Source organism: Telopea speciosissima, chromosome 2 (genome assembly GCF_018873765.1).
Source record: "Telopea speciosissima isolate NSW1024214 ecotype Mountain lineage chromosome 2, Tspe_v1, whole genome shotgun sequence".
Classification (NCBI taxonomy): domain Eukaryota; kingdom Viridiplantae; phylum Streptophyta; class Magnoliopsida; order Proteales; family Proteaceae; genus Telopea; species Telopea speciosissima.
The window spans coordinates 68,802,190-68,817,676 of NC_057917.1; the positions used below are offsets into that span (position 1 = coordinate 68,802,190).

General features: G+C 40.7%; 1 protein-coding gene across 1 annotated transcript in view; it reads left to right on the top strand.

The window, feature by feature from the left end:
* Positions 1-304: 304 nt before the first annotated feature.
* Positions 305-15,487, top strand: part of LOC122653265 — a 28,109-nt gene continuing 12,926 nt past the window's right edge. The window contains exon 1 of the mRNA XM_043847239.1: positions 305-515. Within this exon, the coding sequence (XP_043703174.1) occupies positions 326-515 (190 nt within the window). The 5' untranslated portion in view covers positions 305-325. The remainder of the gene's footprint in view (positions 516-15,487) is intronic.

The window sequence follows — 15,487 nt, forward strand, 5'->3', positions numbered from 1 at the left end:
CAACATGGCCTGACCAGTCTACTCTTTCGGTTTCAAGTCTAGACTACTTGGTTTGGTTCCGCCATCTGTCCTCTAAAGAGAACGATGACGTTGGCATGATGGCATCTACCCCATTCGGATTTCGGACTTCATTTGTTCCTTTTCCCTGAAAAAACATAACCGTACTGAGGAGCTGAGCCAGCTCTCCGCCATGCGTACTGGCGTTACTCCCCGATATGCTTCCAAAAGCAGAGATTTTGTGGACTCTTCATACATAATTAGATAGATTGAGAAGAAGCGAAGCGGAACAGCCGAGTTGGGATTTGGGAATTGGGATACCCCACCAATGCATTCCTCATCCTCTGAAAGCGATGACATGCCTGTCATCACCGAAGTCTCCGACGAAGACTATGTTTCTGGATTTGAAAACAACGACAACGACGATGACGATGAAGATGTCGACAGCGAGGAAGCGGAAGACGAACAGGGAGATGGTGGAAGAGCCTTTGATTTGTCAGATTCTGCAACCACAAACGGTGATGCCTCCTGAAATTTCTATTTTTCAATCATATCTGAGCTCTATGGAAAGTTTCTGTTGCTTATTCTTTATGACTTTATCCTTCCACTGTTATGGATTTTCTTTGTATATGATCTGATTGGTAACGGGTAAGAAAATATAAAACGATAGAAACGATGGCGATTTTTGAATCGGTCCAATGTTTCTATTCGTGTTTTGTGGTGTTTGTTTTAACAAATTTAGGTACAGATTATGCTAAAATTTATTTGATTCATAAAAATGATTCCCCGCTTCATCTTCAAAATGATATGTTATCTGCTAAAATCTACTGTGACAGCTTTCCTCTGATAATGATTGGTTGTTTCTATATTTGGTTGAAGTATTGTACTACCAAATTTTTTTCCATAACCTGTAAAGTCCTCTCAGATGTCGTAGTTTGTTCTTTTCAATTAGCCTGCCGCCTAGGTGGCAATAACAGTAGTAATGTCAAAGACAATGCCTGGTGAGGGAATGGATAGACAGAAGAGAAACAGCATTACAGAGAGTTGCCTTCAATCAAAGAAATGTCGCTAGGGGAAAGGAAAAACCAAGAATGGGCTTTTAGTGGGGCATAACTATGGCATTTATTGGTATACTGGATTGTTTATGTTGATGAGGTGAGCAGGCACGGAGTCTTGTGACCATATGTTGATAGATAGTGTTTATTGTCGTAGTGGAGGCTTGATAGTTGTTGCAGGAGCTGGTTTAATGTTTTGGCATCACATAATGAACTCCTTAGTTTTTTTATCGTAGTAAATGTTATCACAGCTAACAAGACTCTAGGTTAAATTTAGTGTTGATTCCTTACCTTTTGGGAATACTCCAGTATTCAGAATTGAACTTGTGATAACAACGACAGCAAAGGTAGGGCAAAACTTTGACTGTGGCTTCCATTGGTGAGAAAACTTTATTCATTTTACTAAAATCAAAATAGACTAGCTTAATAGCCTGACATGACTCGATTAAATATAAGACTCAAGGCAGGAATCTAAATCAAAACATCATGCCACTTTACTAATTTGACTTAACTAATTAAATGATTAAAGTGTAGACACTGTTAAAACTCAACTAGCTCCATGGCTGATCTGACTTCCATCCACAATTCCTTAATAAATAATAATAAAAGTAAAAATCACAGCTGTAGAAACTCGTGGAATATGGTCCTAGTGGCGTAGGATAATATTTAAGTTAATAGCAGTCTTATGGGTCCCCATTGGTTGCTTGCGGTTCCCAATTTTCAAGTTTTTAGAAACTTCATCTACAATCTAATCGTGGGATAGTGTTAGGATTTTTAACTTCGTTTATTTTATTGCTGTTAAGTGGTTTACAGATAAAGGGAGGGCCTTGGTGCAACGGTAAAGGTTGCTCCATTGTGACCAAATGGTCACAGGTTTGAGTCTGGAAATAGCCTCTTTGTGAAAGCAAGGGTAAGGCTGTGTACATTATGACCCTCCCTAGCCCCGCAGTGGCGGGAGCCTCATGCATTGGGTACGCCCTTTTTTAAGTGGTTTATGGATAAGTCCAGGTATTTTATTTCAGTTTCCTTAATAAATTAGGTTGTTTGGTCAGTTTAGGAAACTTCCCATATAGTTTGCAATTGAGAGACTGGGTCAATCTTTGTTTTCTATTTTTATGTTCACGTTTGAGTCTTTATAAAGAATGTTGCCTTTTGGCTAAAGGAACAATTTGTGGAATGGATTGAAGTAGTTGTTTGAAAGAGATTGTCTCTTCTCTTCCTCCGTGATCTCTCTATTCTTTTATTCTCTCTCTTATTTTGTCCCTGGCAATCGTTTCCTTATTCCCTAAATTTTCTCTCCCATCTTAATTTCTTTATTACCCTATTTTCTTCCCATTGATTGCTAAAACAAAGAACCAGCAAGCAGATAGATTATCAATATCCACCTTCCTTCTCTGATTTTTTAGATCTGAAACGACCACCAGAAAATCATCTTCCATTGATTTAATCTGCATCAGCAAGTCTCTTTGGTTGATGTGTCAAAGTAAGTCTTCAAATTGAGGTTGGAGGTCTTGGAAATGGAAGGAATTGTACTCGAGGGTTGAACTTGACTACCAAAAAATTGTCATGATTACAAAAAATATCCTAATTTTTTTGGGGTTAATAAATAGATATGGTTGTGACTCTTGTAGGGATTCACAAATGCTTTGAATGGATTTTCAATGGCAATTTATATATACATCCTATAAGTATCTGCTTATATTTGTTGTTTATTGTCGATTGGATTGTTTTCGATAAGAACTTGAAGGGATTGGTATATCTTGTTCCGTGTAGAGAAGGGTATGGATTATTTGCAATCGATTCATGAGATAAAATTTTCTTTAAGGGATTATAGATGCATATAAATATACTAAGATTTTATGGTGTTTGGGATACTGTTTTTGTGTTTCAGGATTTAAGATGGTTCTGGGGTTCAGATTCATTTATATTCTTGGTGTTGATTTCAAATGCTATATTTGTTGTATCAGGGTTGGGTTAAGTTCTGCTTATTTATGGTTGGTGTATATTCTGATTACGAACATTCTTTTCAAGTCTTTTGATATGTCAAGAAGTTTCTTTCTTCTTTGCCTATCCAGAAAATGAAGGGCTTAAGTTAAATCTGGAAAGTTTAAGAGTTTCAAGAATCTATATGGATGATAGAAATGTGGCAAGGTTGGTCTCCCAAGTAACTTACATGTGGTTTAGGGAACAGCTTAAAATATGAGCACTTCAAAGGCTTTTTTGTTGAGTAATCAAAGAACTTGCCTTTTGAAAGAAAATTAAATTTCCTTGAAGGATAGAAATACTCGAAATCATAGTGAAAGCTGAGAAAATTCAGAGAGATTCCTTTGGGATTTGGTTGATGCCAAAATGCCCCAGTTGATAAAAGCAAGATTCTAGGTTTTAGTTTTGGGGCCGGTTTTGACCCTGACCAAAACAGAAACTTCCCAGGTTTCAACCGAAACCTGGGATTTTTCTGGGCCAAAATCGAAACCTAGGTTTCGAGGCACAGAAAATGGTTTTTTGACCCTTTTTTTGGTGCTGTGTGTTTTTACCATTTACACCTATTCCATGAATTAGTTTCACATAAAAATCACCCAAAATGGTACTTGTGGTTTGGACCCAAGTTTGCTAGTGTATGCTGAATGCTGCAGTACACTAGCCCTATTATAAAAACTGGTTACATATAATTAGCCACTGGAAATGTAAAAGTGCAATTAAAACAATCAAAACATACATTAAGTTTGGGAAATACAAGCATACAACACTCTCCACTCAATGTCACGTGGAGTTGCTTGGCGGGTCTAATCCACGAGTTGCGTATGACTGACGAATTCGTTGATGCTCCTCCGAATGCAACACATATGTATACTGATGCAGGAGAATATTGGGCTGGGCTGGGCCGGGCCGACTCGACCCAACTGGTGCACTACCTTGGACCGACACAAACCCACTTGTGTATCCAGATGGAGATGAACCGGATCCAAATATGGTTTTATTCTGGTAGATATTTAGGATTTTATTATCGATTTTATTGGGATAATTATGTAAGGAGATCTTTTAATTTGGGTAGGATTCATAGGATGAGTTTTAGTAAGTTTTAAATTGTCATTTTTTTTGTTAAGAGTCCTAGAGTAGTTGTTTCCTGTTTCGAAAGTCTTTTATTTTTCTTATTTATATGGTTCTAACCAACGTATTGGACAGACTATTGAAGAATGAATTGAAGCCCAAGGCTGTGTGCGTGTGCACTCCTTCCCCCCCCCCCTCCCTCTCTTCTTCTTCTTCTTCTCATGATTTCTTCTCTTTCCCCCTCGGCAATTCTGATTTCTTTCTAGCTTTTCTCTTCTCCTTCCCGGTCCCCCATTATCTGGTATCAAAGCCCAAACCTGGGTGAATCTCTCTTTCTCTCATTCTTCATCCTCTCAGTCTCTCTCCCCTGCTATTCTTCTCAGTGATCTTTCTCCCCATTCTGTTCTTTTTCCTTCTTTTCCTTTCACTGTGGTTGTGATCGAACAACAGCAGCAGTAACCCCTTTCCGTTTCCCTATTCTCTATCCCCACCACTGTTCTGCCGATATCAGCAGTGAAAAAAAATAAAAAAATCCTATGTATCATCCTCCCATCTCCCATCACTCTCCTCCGACCCCACTGAAACCCCAACCCCACCATTCCCATCCCCTTCTAAAAAGAAGAAGAAGAAGAAGAGATAGAAGAAAAGAAGAGAGAAAGCGAGAGGCAGAGAACTCCACTGATCTTCCCTTTCTTTGCATCATCCCCTTCGAAGTCGCATAGATCATTCACACTGCTCATCTCCAGAACTCACAGCGTCTCTTTAGCTGCTTTCCTCTGGTTCGACTGCATGGAAGACTCCACTTCGAAGTGGAACTCTAGCCACTGGTTGTCTGTTGGGAAGAAGACAGCCTCAACACATCTTCCACTCCAAGATTCCCATGATAAGTTCCTCTTTTACAACCCATTATTCCCATATTAACCCCCTCTTACGTCATACCTTATTTGAAGTCTTTTTCTATTCTTATTCTACTTCGTCTTTTTTTATTATTAGTTTCCAAGTTTACCCCTCCCTTACCCCTCCCTAGCCCCACCAATCGTTACACCACATTTCTTTTCTTCTCTTTAACTCCACTACCCAAATGAGTCCTGAATAGTGGGCCAGAATACTTTAACAAAATGACGAATCCATAAGAGTCCTTCAAGCAAACCATGAATGATTGAAGGCTGAGTTCAAGCTCCAACAACATGACAAAGTCATAAGAGCTCTTCAAGTAAACCATGAATTGTTGAAGGCTGAGTTAAAGCTCCATGATCAGATTCCGACCCAGGCAGTTGAAGATCACAATGAAATCAACGGTCCGATCGAAGAGTTGAAATTTCATGACCAGATTTCGACCCAGGCAGTTGAAGATCTCAATGAAATCAACGGTCCGATTGAAGAATTGAAATTCCATGATCAGATTTCAATCTAGGCAATGCCGTTGGTCGATGAACATCAAGAAATCGTGATGGTTGATGGCTTTGTTGATCCATTTGAATATTTGCTTTTCCATGGTTACATCAATCAAGAATTTCGGCTCGTGGATTTTATATAGGTTGAACGTGGCTGATAGTTGACGGTGATTGCACGATTTTGATTCTCTCGTTCTACAAAACTCGTGGAGGAGTTTTTCTAAACTCCGGGAGAATTGATGCAGGAGAATCTTGGGCCGGGCCGGGCCGACCCAACTGGTGTACTACCTTGGCCGACCCAAACCCAGTTGTGTATCCAGATGGAGATGAACCGGATCCAAATATGGTTTTGTTCTGGTAGATATTTAGGATTTTGTTATTTATTTTATTGGGAAAATTATGTAAGGAGATCTTTTAATTTGGGTAGGATTCATAGGATGAGTTTTAGTAAGTTTTAAATTGTCTTTTTTTGTTAAGAGTCCTAGAGTAGTTGTTTCCTTTTTTTAAAGTCTTTTATTTTTCTTATTTATATGGTTGTAACCAACGTATTGGACAGACTATTGAAGAATGAATTGAAGCAGAAGGCAGTGTGCGTGTGCACTCCTTCCCTCTCCCTCTTCTTCTTCTTCTTCTCACAGTTTCTTCTCTTTCCCCTCTGCAATTCTGATTTCTTTCTAGCTTTTCTCTTCTCCTTCCTGGTCCCCCATTATATACCATGACACATTTTGTGACCAATTGTTTGGATAGTCCATGACTACCCACCTATAAGCCCCATCATCAACATATCGGAGGTATACTGACCTAGGGAATGACTCACTGAGATTGGAACTGGGTGGAGCTGGCATAAATGGTTGGGCTGAGTACAAGAAGATGCTGTCGACGAACGATGACACAACACCTGACCCCTACGCCATACTTAGTGTTGGAGAATGAAGTAGAACATCCACCATAGCTACCGTACCCTCCAAATAACGAACTGGTTCTCTCAAAAGATAGTCCACCACCATATCCACTATACGGTCCATACTCAACATGTGATGCTGAACCAACACTCTTGAAGCCACTATCACCATGATGTGTTGGACTAGGGCTCTCCCCTGTGAAGGATGGTGCACGCCAATGCCCAAATCCTCTACTGTCCCTAAACTCATGGCTTCCAGTTTGCCAGAAAAGCTTGATATATCTATGCCCATCCCAGTTGCCTCCTCCTTAGGTCTGAATTGCTAGCATGGACCTTGAGTGTATAGCCTCTACTGGTATGTGCACCATGGTCCTGGTCCTATGTGGCATGATCGAATTGAGTCTCTCCTGTGAATCTGATGGGCTCTAGCTCCTAATCCTACGTCATTTGGTCGTGCTCCTCGCGTAAGACTGTAAATCTATCACCAACATTATAAGTTATAACCACCACCACAACCACCATTACCACCATCATCATTATGGCCTTGAGTGGGGTAAGGTATGTGAGTACCGTTGGAGGAATGTGACCACTCGATGTCTTTGTCATCATCTCTGCCAGACTGAGACTCAAATGGACGCCAAGTTTGTGAGTGAACACTATTGTAACGACCCAAACCGTCAGGGTTGGTTGCACAACACCTCTCGGATTCATAGCAATGGGTCCAATTTTTATTTATTTATTTCCTTAACTTCATTAATAAATTATTCAAAATTCCAAGTCTAAGAGTTTAGGAATTATATTAAATCCAAATCCATTCAAAATAAAGTCTTAAAACCATCACATTCCAGGTTCACTCCTAGTACATTTATTTCTAAAAAAGCAAATGACTAAATTTAGAGTTCAACTTCAAGCATACTTCTCCAGAAATGGAACTCCTCAAGCAGCGGTCTCATGATCTGTTAAATTTGTAAATAATGGTTTAACTAACCCAGTAAGAGAAAAACCAAAGCAGGACATGACAGGTCCTTCAATTATACAATGTAAATAAGGATTTACATCAAGTTAATAATATTAATAAAGTCCAATCTTTGTAATTATCTCTTTCCATCACAAGTGATTGACCCACAGTGTTGTGACAGAATTGCACCCATCATCCACCTAGGATAGGTTGTTTCCCCCTCAGGAAACAAGAGCGAGACTGTTGAATTATTTATCCACCCGTGTCCCCCTTTGGATAGTCCGCTGTGTTAGAGTTCCTGTATGATATACATATTGTTTCCTCCCTTTCCTACAAGGTCGGCCTTTTAGAGGAAGCGGTTCCATCATGGTATCAGAGCAGGCAGGGGTCACGGTATCGAGTCCCCCTGGGAGTAGGCAGGTGTTGAATTATTTATCCACCCGTGTCCCCCTTTGGATAGTTCGTAATGTTAGAGCTCCTTTATGATATACATATTGTTTCCTCCCTTTCCTACAAGGTCGGCCTTTTAGAGGAAGTGGTTCCATCAGAGACTTTTCACCTCATCCCCTCGGATAGGTGGTCCCCCCCCCCCAAGGACAAATAATACAGCACATCCCCTCGGATTGGTGGTCCCCCCTCAGGGACATATCATAGACTGGGCCCCCCATAGGCATTCCCCGTGTGCAGTTAAGTACAATACCATGCTCAAGCCAACCACAATTATTTCCCAAATAGTCATCATGTGACAAAAATTAAGATTACAGGATCAATGTAACATCTAACAACATCCCACAGACAATACTCATCGTCTTATTCTCCCTCAAATCATATTTTACTCATGCACATGAAGCATATAGAATCTCAAGCATAGCAATATCCAAATTCTCCTTAAAATATTAAGACACTAATATAGGCAATATCATGACAAATAAGCAAGTAAATGTATAGCAAGACACCCAATCAAAACAAATTCAAGTATCTACATCCATACATGTACGTGTTTCAGTATTTCACTTCCTGGATTTGCTAAATCTCCCCTTATTTGTTTCTTTTCTTTCCAATACTATATCACAGAGGCCTCTACACAAGTATAATTATATCTAAAACATCAAAACTAAACATTATATTACCTACATGCTGATATACAATACCTCCTGATGTAGATACACTACCTTGGACCGACCCAAATCCATTTGGGTATCCAAACGAAGATGAACTGGGTCCAGTTTGAGTTTTTGGATCTAGTAGGATTTTGGAATTTATGTTACACAACATGTATTCGGTCTTAGTTCTGCTTATCTTCAGGTCTTTTGATTCCAAGGTTGATCTCTATAGTTCCACTTTGGCGTTAATCCCTGCTTTTGTCTCATCTATCAAAACAATATCATTTGCAAAGATCATACACCAAGGGACTTCCCTTTGTATGCTTCTGGTTAAGTCATCCATAATAAGCCCAAACAAACAAAGGCTTAAGGCTAATCCTTGGTGAACCCAATTGAGATTGGGCTATTTTGGCCCCTCGTTCTAACGCTAGTCACCACATCAACATACATATCTTTAATTATGTCTACGTATTTACAAGACACTCTTCTCTTTTCCAAAATATTCCAGATTAGCTCTCTAGGTACTCTGTCGTAGGCTTTTTCCAAATCTATAAAGACTATATGAAGATCTTTTTTGCCCTCTCTATATCTTTCATGAGTCTCCTTAATAGAAAAATTGCCTCCATTGATGATCTTCCTGGCATAAATCTGAATTGGTTTTTTGATATAGTAGTCTCCTTTCTCAAGTGAGCTTCAATAAACCTCTCCCATAACTTCATTGTATGGCTCATTAACTTTATGCCCCTGTAGTTATTACAATTCTGAATATCTCCTTTGTTTTTGTAGATTGAGACCACAAAGCTTCTCCTCCATTCATTTGGCATTTTCCTAGTGGTCATAATCTTGTTAAACAAGTTGGTTAGCCAGGATAAACCACAAAGTCCTACATTCTTCCACACCTCAATTGGGCTCTCGTGTGGGTTTGGGGCCTTGCCTACTTTCATCCTTATTAATGCTTCTTTTCACTCTTTAGTTTGCAGCCCAATAAATTACAATTATGTCTATTTTATCATAAACCCACTACGTCATGGAGGTTGATCGGTACGATTTACTTCTTTCGATTAGTGATGGGTTTCGTAAACTGCAGAAAGAACTTTCTAATTTGACAACAGGTTTTCAGGAGCTTGCCAATAGTAATAACCGCTTCTATAATATGGTGTCAAGCATGATACAATCTTCAGAAGGCGAATCCGATATGGAAGAAATGTGGATGAAAGTGACGATCAAACCGAAGTACACAATCCAATCAAGGTTGCAATTGAAGAATTGATCAGTGGTCCAATTTCAGTTGTGAGACGCAACGATCGGATTCCCATCGAAGAGACGTCGTTTATTAATGACTATCAGAAGATCGTGATGGTCGATCATGAGATGTGCTGGATCATCGCCCCATCAAAGTTGATATTTGTGTATACCGATCAAATGATGCTGATTCTCTCGTTTTACAAAACTTGTGGACGAGTTTTTCTCAACACCGGGGGACTTGATGCAGATACACTACATTGGACCGACCCAAACACATTTGGGTATCCAGACGAAGATGAACGGGTCCAGTTTAAGTTTTTGGATCTAGTAGGATTTTAAGAATTTATGTTATTTTGGGAAAGAATGTCTTTTAGTTTATTTTATTCTTTTTATTTTATAAGTCAGCTACGTAGGATATTTGGTTTCACAATTCCTTCTTTGTTTCCTAGTTAGAGAGTTAGTCTTATTTTTAGGAGTCTTTTATTTATCTTTATACATGGTGTAACTCCCCATCGTTGAATAGATTGAAACGATGAATTGAGTTTGTGTTTGTGAAGAGCCTGCGTGACTGGTTTTGTGCGTTCCTTTCTCTCCCCTTCTTCTTCTTCTTCTTATGCGTTCTTCTCTCCCCTGCAACTCTGATTTCTTCTAGGCTTCCCTCTTCTCCTAAGCCCTCCACCACCCCCTTTCCATTCTGTGTCAAAACATCACATATACAAATTCTGTCATGCCACAGATTTACATAGAGTCAAAGAAAAATATGAAATATATACTTCCTGTGCCCCAAATTGAACAATACCAGTGGCTAATGAAAGCTTACATCCCTGTCTAAACGTCATCAGAAGGCTACACACCCTAAATATTTTCTTAGCATAGAGTTACAGGCAGTTCAAGAACACTGTTCTGCCTGAAACAGAATCTGGAGTCATCGATTTGTAAAATTCATCACACTCAATCCCCCAACACAAATCCATTAAAACCAGTGGGAAAAGTTAAAATACTCATTAAAGTTAACTATGTTCCAAAAATAATTCCATTTAAAAATTTCTAGCTAGGTCTGTAAATCTTCCCATTCTCGGATTCAGAATATGGTCCTGACAGGGACCAGTTCACACTCCCGAATTTATTACTAGGTCAAATAATATTAAAATTACATGAAATTAATAGGGAACCCCCTACACACATCCAAGAGTCTCTAGTAAAAATTTCAGCCTCAAAATCAAATCCCATATTTTCCAATGATTTTCCCTTTTTCAGACTGATGTTCAGTCCTACCCAGAAAATTCAGAATACAAGAAAAATTCATACTTTCTCTCTCGTCACCTCTTTTACCTGAATTTCCCATTATCCAAACCGTTATAAACTCTAAAATAACATGAATGCCTATGTGAAAACATGAATATATTCATCCAAAAAGAAAACATGAATATAAACATGACATCCATCATAGAAGTCTAAAATGAAAATCATATAACAATCCTAGCGTACTCCCATGACCAAAACTCAAATAACATACGATAGATCCTCTTACCTCTGGTGGGGGTTGTACTTGAGCAATGAAGATATGAGATGAACCTTAAAGAAGATGAACAAAGGCTCCTCAAGCAGCTCCTTGAGGTAAGTCCTCCTTTTCTCCTTTCCTTCTCTCTCTCTTGTTCCACGAAATTGGGGCTGGGGAGACTCTCCAAATCATGTGAGTTTCCCCCCCCGTTTAATTCCTAAAGGGAAGAGAACGCTACCTGGGTGCGTGCGGTGGGCTACCCCTGAGCCCAGACCCGGGCGTGTGAAATGACCATCGTGCCCTCGGAAAATTCTACCTTTCCATGGGGGTGCAGCGGTCATTTTACATGCCCCTGTGTCTGGGCACAGAGGCAGTGCACCGCACGTGCCCAGGTAGCTTTCTTTCTCCCAATTCCTAATTATGTGTTCCACTAATGCCTTCAATCATTTCCTCAATAAAAAATTATTCTTTCCTAATCAGCCCCCTTTGATTGATTGATTCAATTTATTGTCACTTTTCAAATCCGTTCCTCAATAACACTCCCCCAAAGTCCATCTAGATACAATGAATCTATTGACTAAGAAATCATCATGTGTTAACTTTAAGATTCCCATCCCAAGCTCCTACCTAAATGGGAGAGATTACTAGTTAGGTAACCAATGTAGGAAAATCAATAAAAAAATCTTGTCAAAATAGTGTATGCCAGGACTGCGAGCCCCTCCATACAAAGCTGGCCGAATTTTCTTTTCCCCCTCTTCTAAATTTAATATTTGAATTTCAAAAACACCCTCAAACTCTGGTAATAATTCCAAAAGAATAATGCTGTACTTAACTTGGTGCACACGTGAATTGAATCTTGTACCTCCCACAAGCAAAGCAACTCTCAACCAGCAGGCTACAACTACATGCATGCACAAACATATAGGATGAAATATAAAATGGCAATACCCATAGGTATCACCCCCATGGTTCAATATCTCGACAAGATCTCACCGAGATCTCGGAAAAAACTCGGTTTCAGAAGTTCTCGAGACAAGATCATAAGCGATACTGGAAAAGTGCAAAAACCCGACTGAGACCTCGTGAATTATCTTAGTCTCGGTTCGACATGGTAGAACCAGACCACTTTGTCACTTAAATACAACCTCTCGTCGAGATTTCGACTCTCTCGCCTTTGTGTAGGGAAATATTTTATCGACTGTTTTGGCAAATCTCACCTCCAAGTTGGGATTAAAGCTTGTATAATCAACATTAAAACTTCAACATCACTCTTGGTAGTTGCATTACATCTCAAGAACATTGTTAGGTAACTATTCATCACTCTTGTTGTGCACGATTTCGAGTGTTACTTCCAACTTACTATGTCATGGCCAGCCTTTGTGATTCAAACATATCAGAGCTTGATTCGACGATAACAACAACAACAATGTAGTCATTATGGTGATCCGGCCTGACACTCGTTTCAATACTAGTTTGTATTTGTTTAATCTATGTCTCTTTCCAAGTTTCTAACAATTAGTCAATTATTAGCAAACCGTTGAACCATCACCATGTATGATTATGAAATATGAATATGATGGTTACTGCTTAAATGGTTTATGGTTTGATGTGTTTTAATTTCTAATGCTTATTTAAGTTGTTTTGCACCTCTAATTATATGAGTTCTAAATATTGTGTGGCTTAGCTTAGGGTAGACCTCACATACGCCGTAGACTATCAACCTAGGGTCCGAAGTCAAAGTACCATTTTGGGTTTGAATTTGTAAAAACTAATGATTCCACTGTGTTTAGAAGGCCTAACATAGGGTAGTTGACAAGCTTCAGGGCCTATCTTGGCCATATGGCCACCGAAACCAACCATCGAGTTAAGCCAGCAAATATGCAAGATCTTGCCGAGATCTCAGTATATCTTGGTTTTGTGGCTTGGCAAAATCAGTGGCAAAACTGAGACCTAAAGCCTTGATCACCCCTACAAGACAACATGCATAGAAAATTAGCAATACACGCAAAAATAGTGTATAAGTAACGCCTATACACATACCTCAAATATGCTTACGTTCTACCAAGCCCACACTTCATACACTCCCATAAACACAAGCAAGCCCATCACTCTAGGGTTTCAAAAGTCGGGGTGTTACATCTTCCCCCCCTTTGTAAAAATTTCATCCTCGAAATTGGAACATACATCAATCATCAAACAGGTGGGGATAACGGGAACATATCCTCCTCTCGCTCCCAAGTAGCATCTCCCAAAGCATGATTTCTGCATAGAACCTTCAAAGAACGAAATGTTCGGTTCCGCAACACTTGCCCCTTACGATCCAATAACTGAACTAGGGTCTCTTTATATGACAAATCATTCTTCAACTGAAGTGGTTCATAACTCAGAATATGCGATGAATCAGCCACATACCTCTTCAACATCAACATATGGAACATAATGTGAATATTGGACATCACTGACTAGCAAGCTTTATTTGTCTTGCCTCTGCCTCTGTATTCATATCAATAGGAATGTTGTCTTGATCATTATCAAAATCAGAGTGATCAAGGAAAGTCGAAAACTTACTTGTTAGACAATGGCTTCTTCATTTTCAAATTTGTTGAGGAAGGTGACAAGCTCCACATCCTTGAAGGTGGCCCCTAGTAGGTTGGTCGCAAGCCGATCATCCTCAGGCCCTGGGATCGACATCTTTAGCTCTGCAAGATTGATCCTCTTCCATTCCCCTTTGGGTCTCCTTACCAGGGCTCCCCTTGCATTTCTGTTGTTCTGATGGTCTTAGTCACAGTGGCTCAATGTTAGGTACTCCACTATATTCCGATGGGAGGACTAAAAAGAAAGACCGTCTGGCCTATGCTCGGATCTGCATCGACATTCCAGTAGATGAGGCCCCTCCATCATCGATCACCATCTCTAATGGTGAGGGATACATGTTTGAGCAATATGTCCTTTACGTTTGGAAACCCCCACTGTGTAGTGTGCCAAGTTTTCGGACATGACTCCTCCCTTTGCCTTCCCAAAACCCTTGTCCCTACTCCTCCGGTCAACCCCTAACCTCACCACCGCCCCCTCTTCAGATGGAATCTCACAAATTGAACAACCCACCTCTACTTCTACCGCCTTCGTTTCTCGTATTCACCCTCTATACCATTTACCCAGCTCCCCCTACTCCTCTTCCACTGGCAGACCCTAACCTATCCCCCGTCCGTGACAAACGCCTTAAACCCCATTGTCATCGAGAGCAGCCGGCCACGAGTTCCCCCACCGACCATTCTGGCAGTCCTTCGAACTTACCTTAGTTACCTCTTGCTATAAGATCCGGTGGTCCTTGCACTTCCCTCGCTGCATGCTGATGGCTCTTCCCTCGAAATTGTGCCTCTCGCCACTTCCCAGGCCTTCCGACCTTACCTCTAGTGTCCCAACCTTTCGCTCTCAGTTGAATCCCCTTGTTCTCTCTGAAGCCGCCTCGCCTCCTAGAATCCTTGCCTTGCAATCTTCCTTTGCCATTGCATCTGCTCAAGCATCTCTCTCTGTGGCCTATAGATCCTTTACTAGGTTTGGTCCCCCTCCCCTTTCTCCCATCTTACCCCTCCCTCCATCGAACCTTTTGTCTCGCCCCATCCCTCAGTCGATGGACCCACTACTTATCCCTTATGTCCCTAATCCCCAGTCGAACCCTCTCCTAACCTAGGCCCCTCCCTTGGCTCCTGAACCCAACGCCTTAACCTAAGACCCTCCCTTAACCCTAGACCCTCCCTTAACCCTCTCTCCTTTCACCTTAACCTATAACCCTCCCAACCTCGACCTGCTGGACCCAACCCTCTTTAGTGAGATTAAGTCATCACCCCCCTTTAGTAATTATTTCCCCTATCGCTGTGACCCCTCTTCTTGCCCTCTTTGTGCCTATCTTAGGAGGCACAAAAGCTAACCCTCGCCCTCTCGGCCCCCTCTCTCTCAGTCCCCCTTCCCCCCTTGCTAATGTCCCAAGGAGTTATCTGGAATGTCCGAGGCCTTAACTCCTCGGCCAAGCATGCCAACATCCGCTCCCTCATCAAAGCCCATCTTGTCAACGTTTGCCGTCTCCTTGAAACTTGATTTTTCCAAGAGAATGCCTCCCGCATTGCGTCCATCATATTGCTCACCTTGGTTCCCTCCCCAGGGTTATGGGAGGTGATTTTAATGTTGTTAGATACGGCTATGAGATATAGGGAGGTAGCCCTATTGATGCCAACTCTGTGGATGCCTTCAATGATTGTTTGGATGCCATAGCAGTGAATGACTTGAG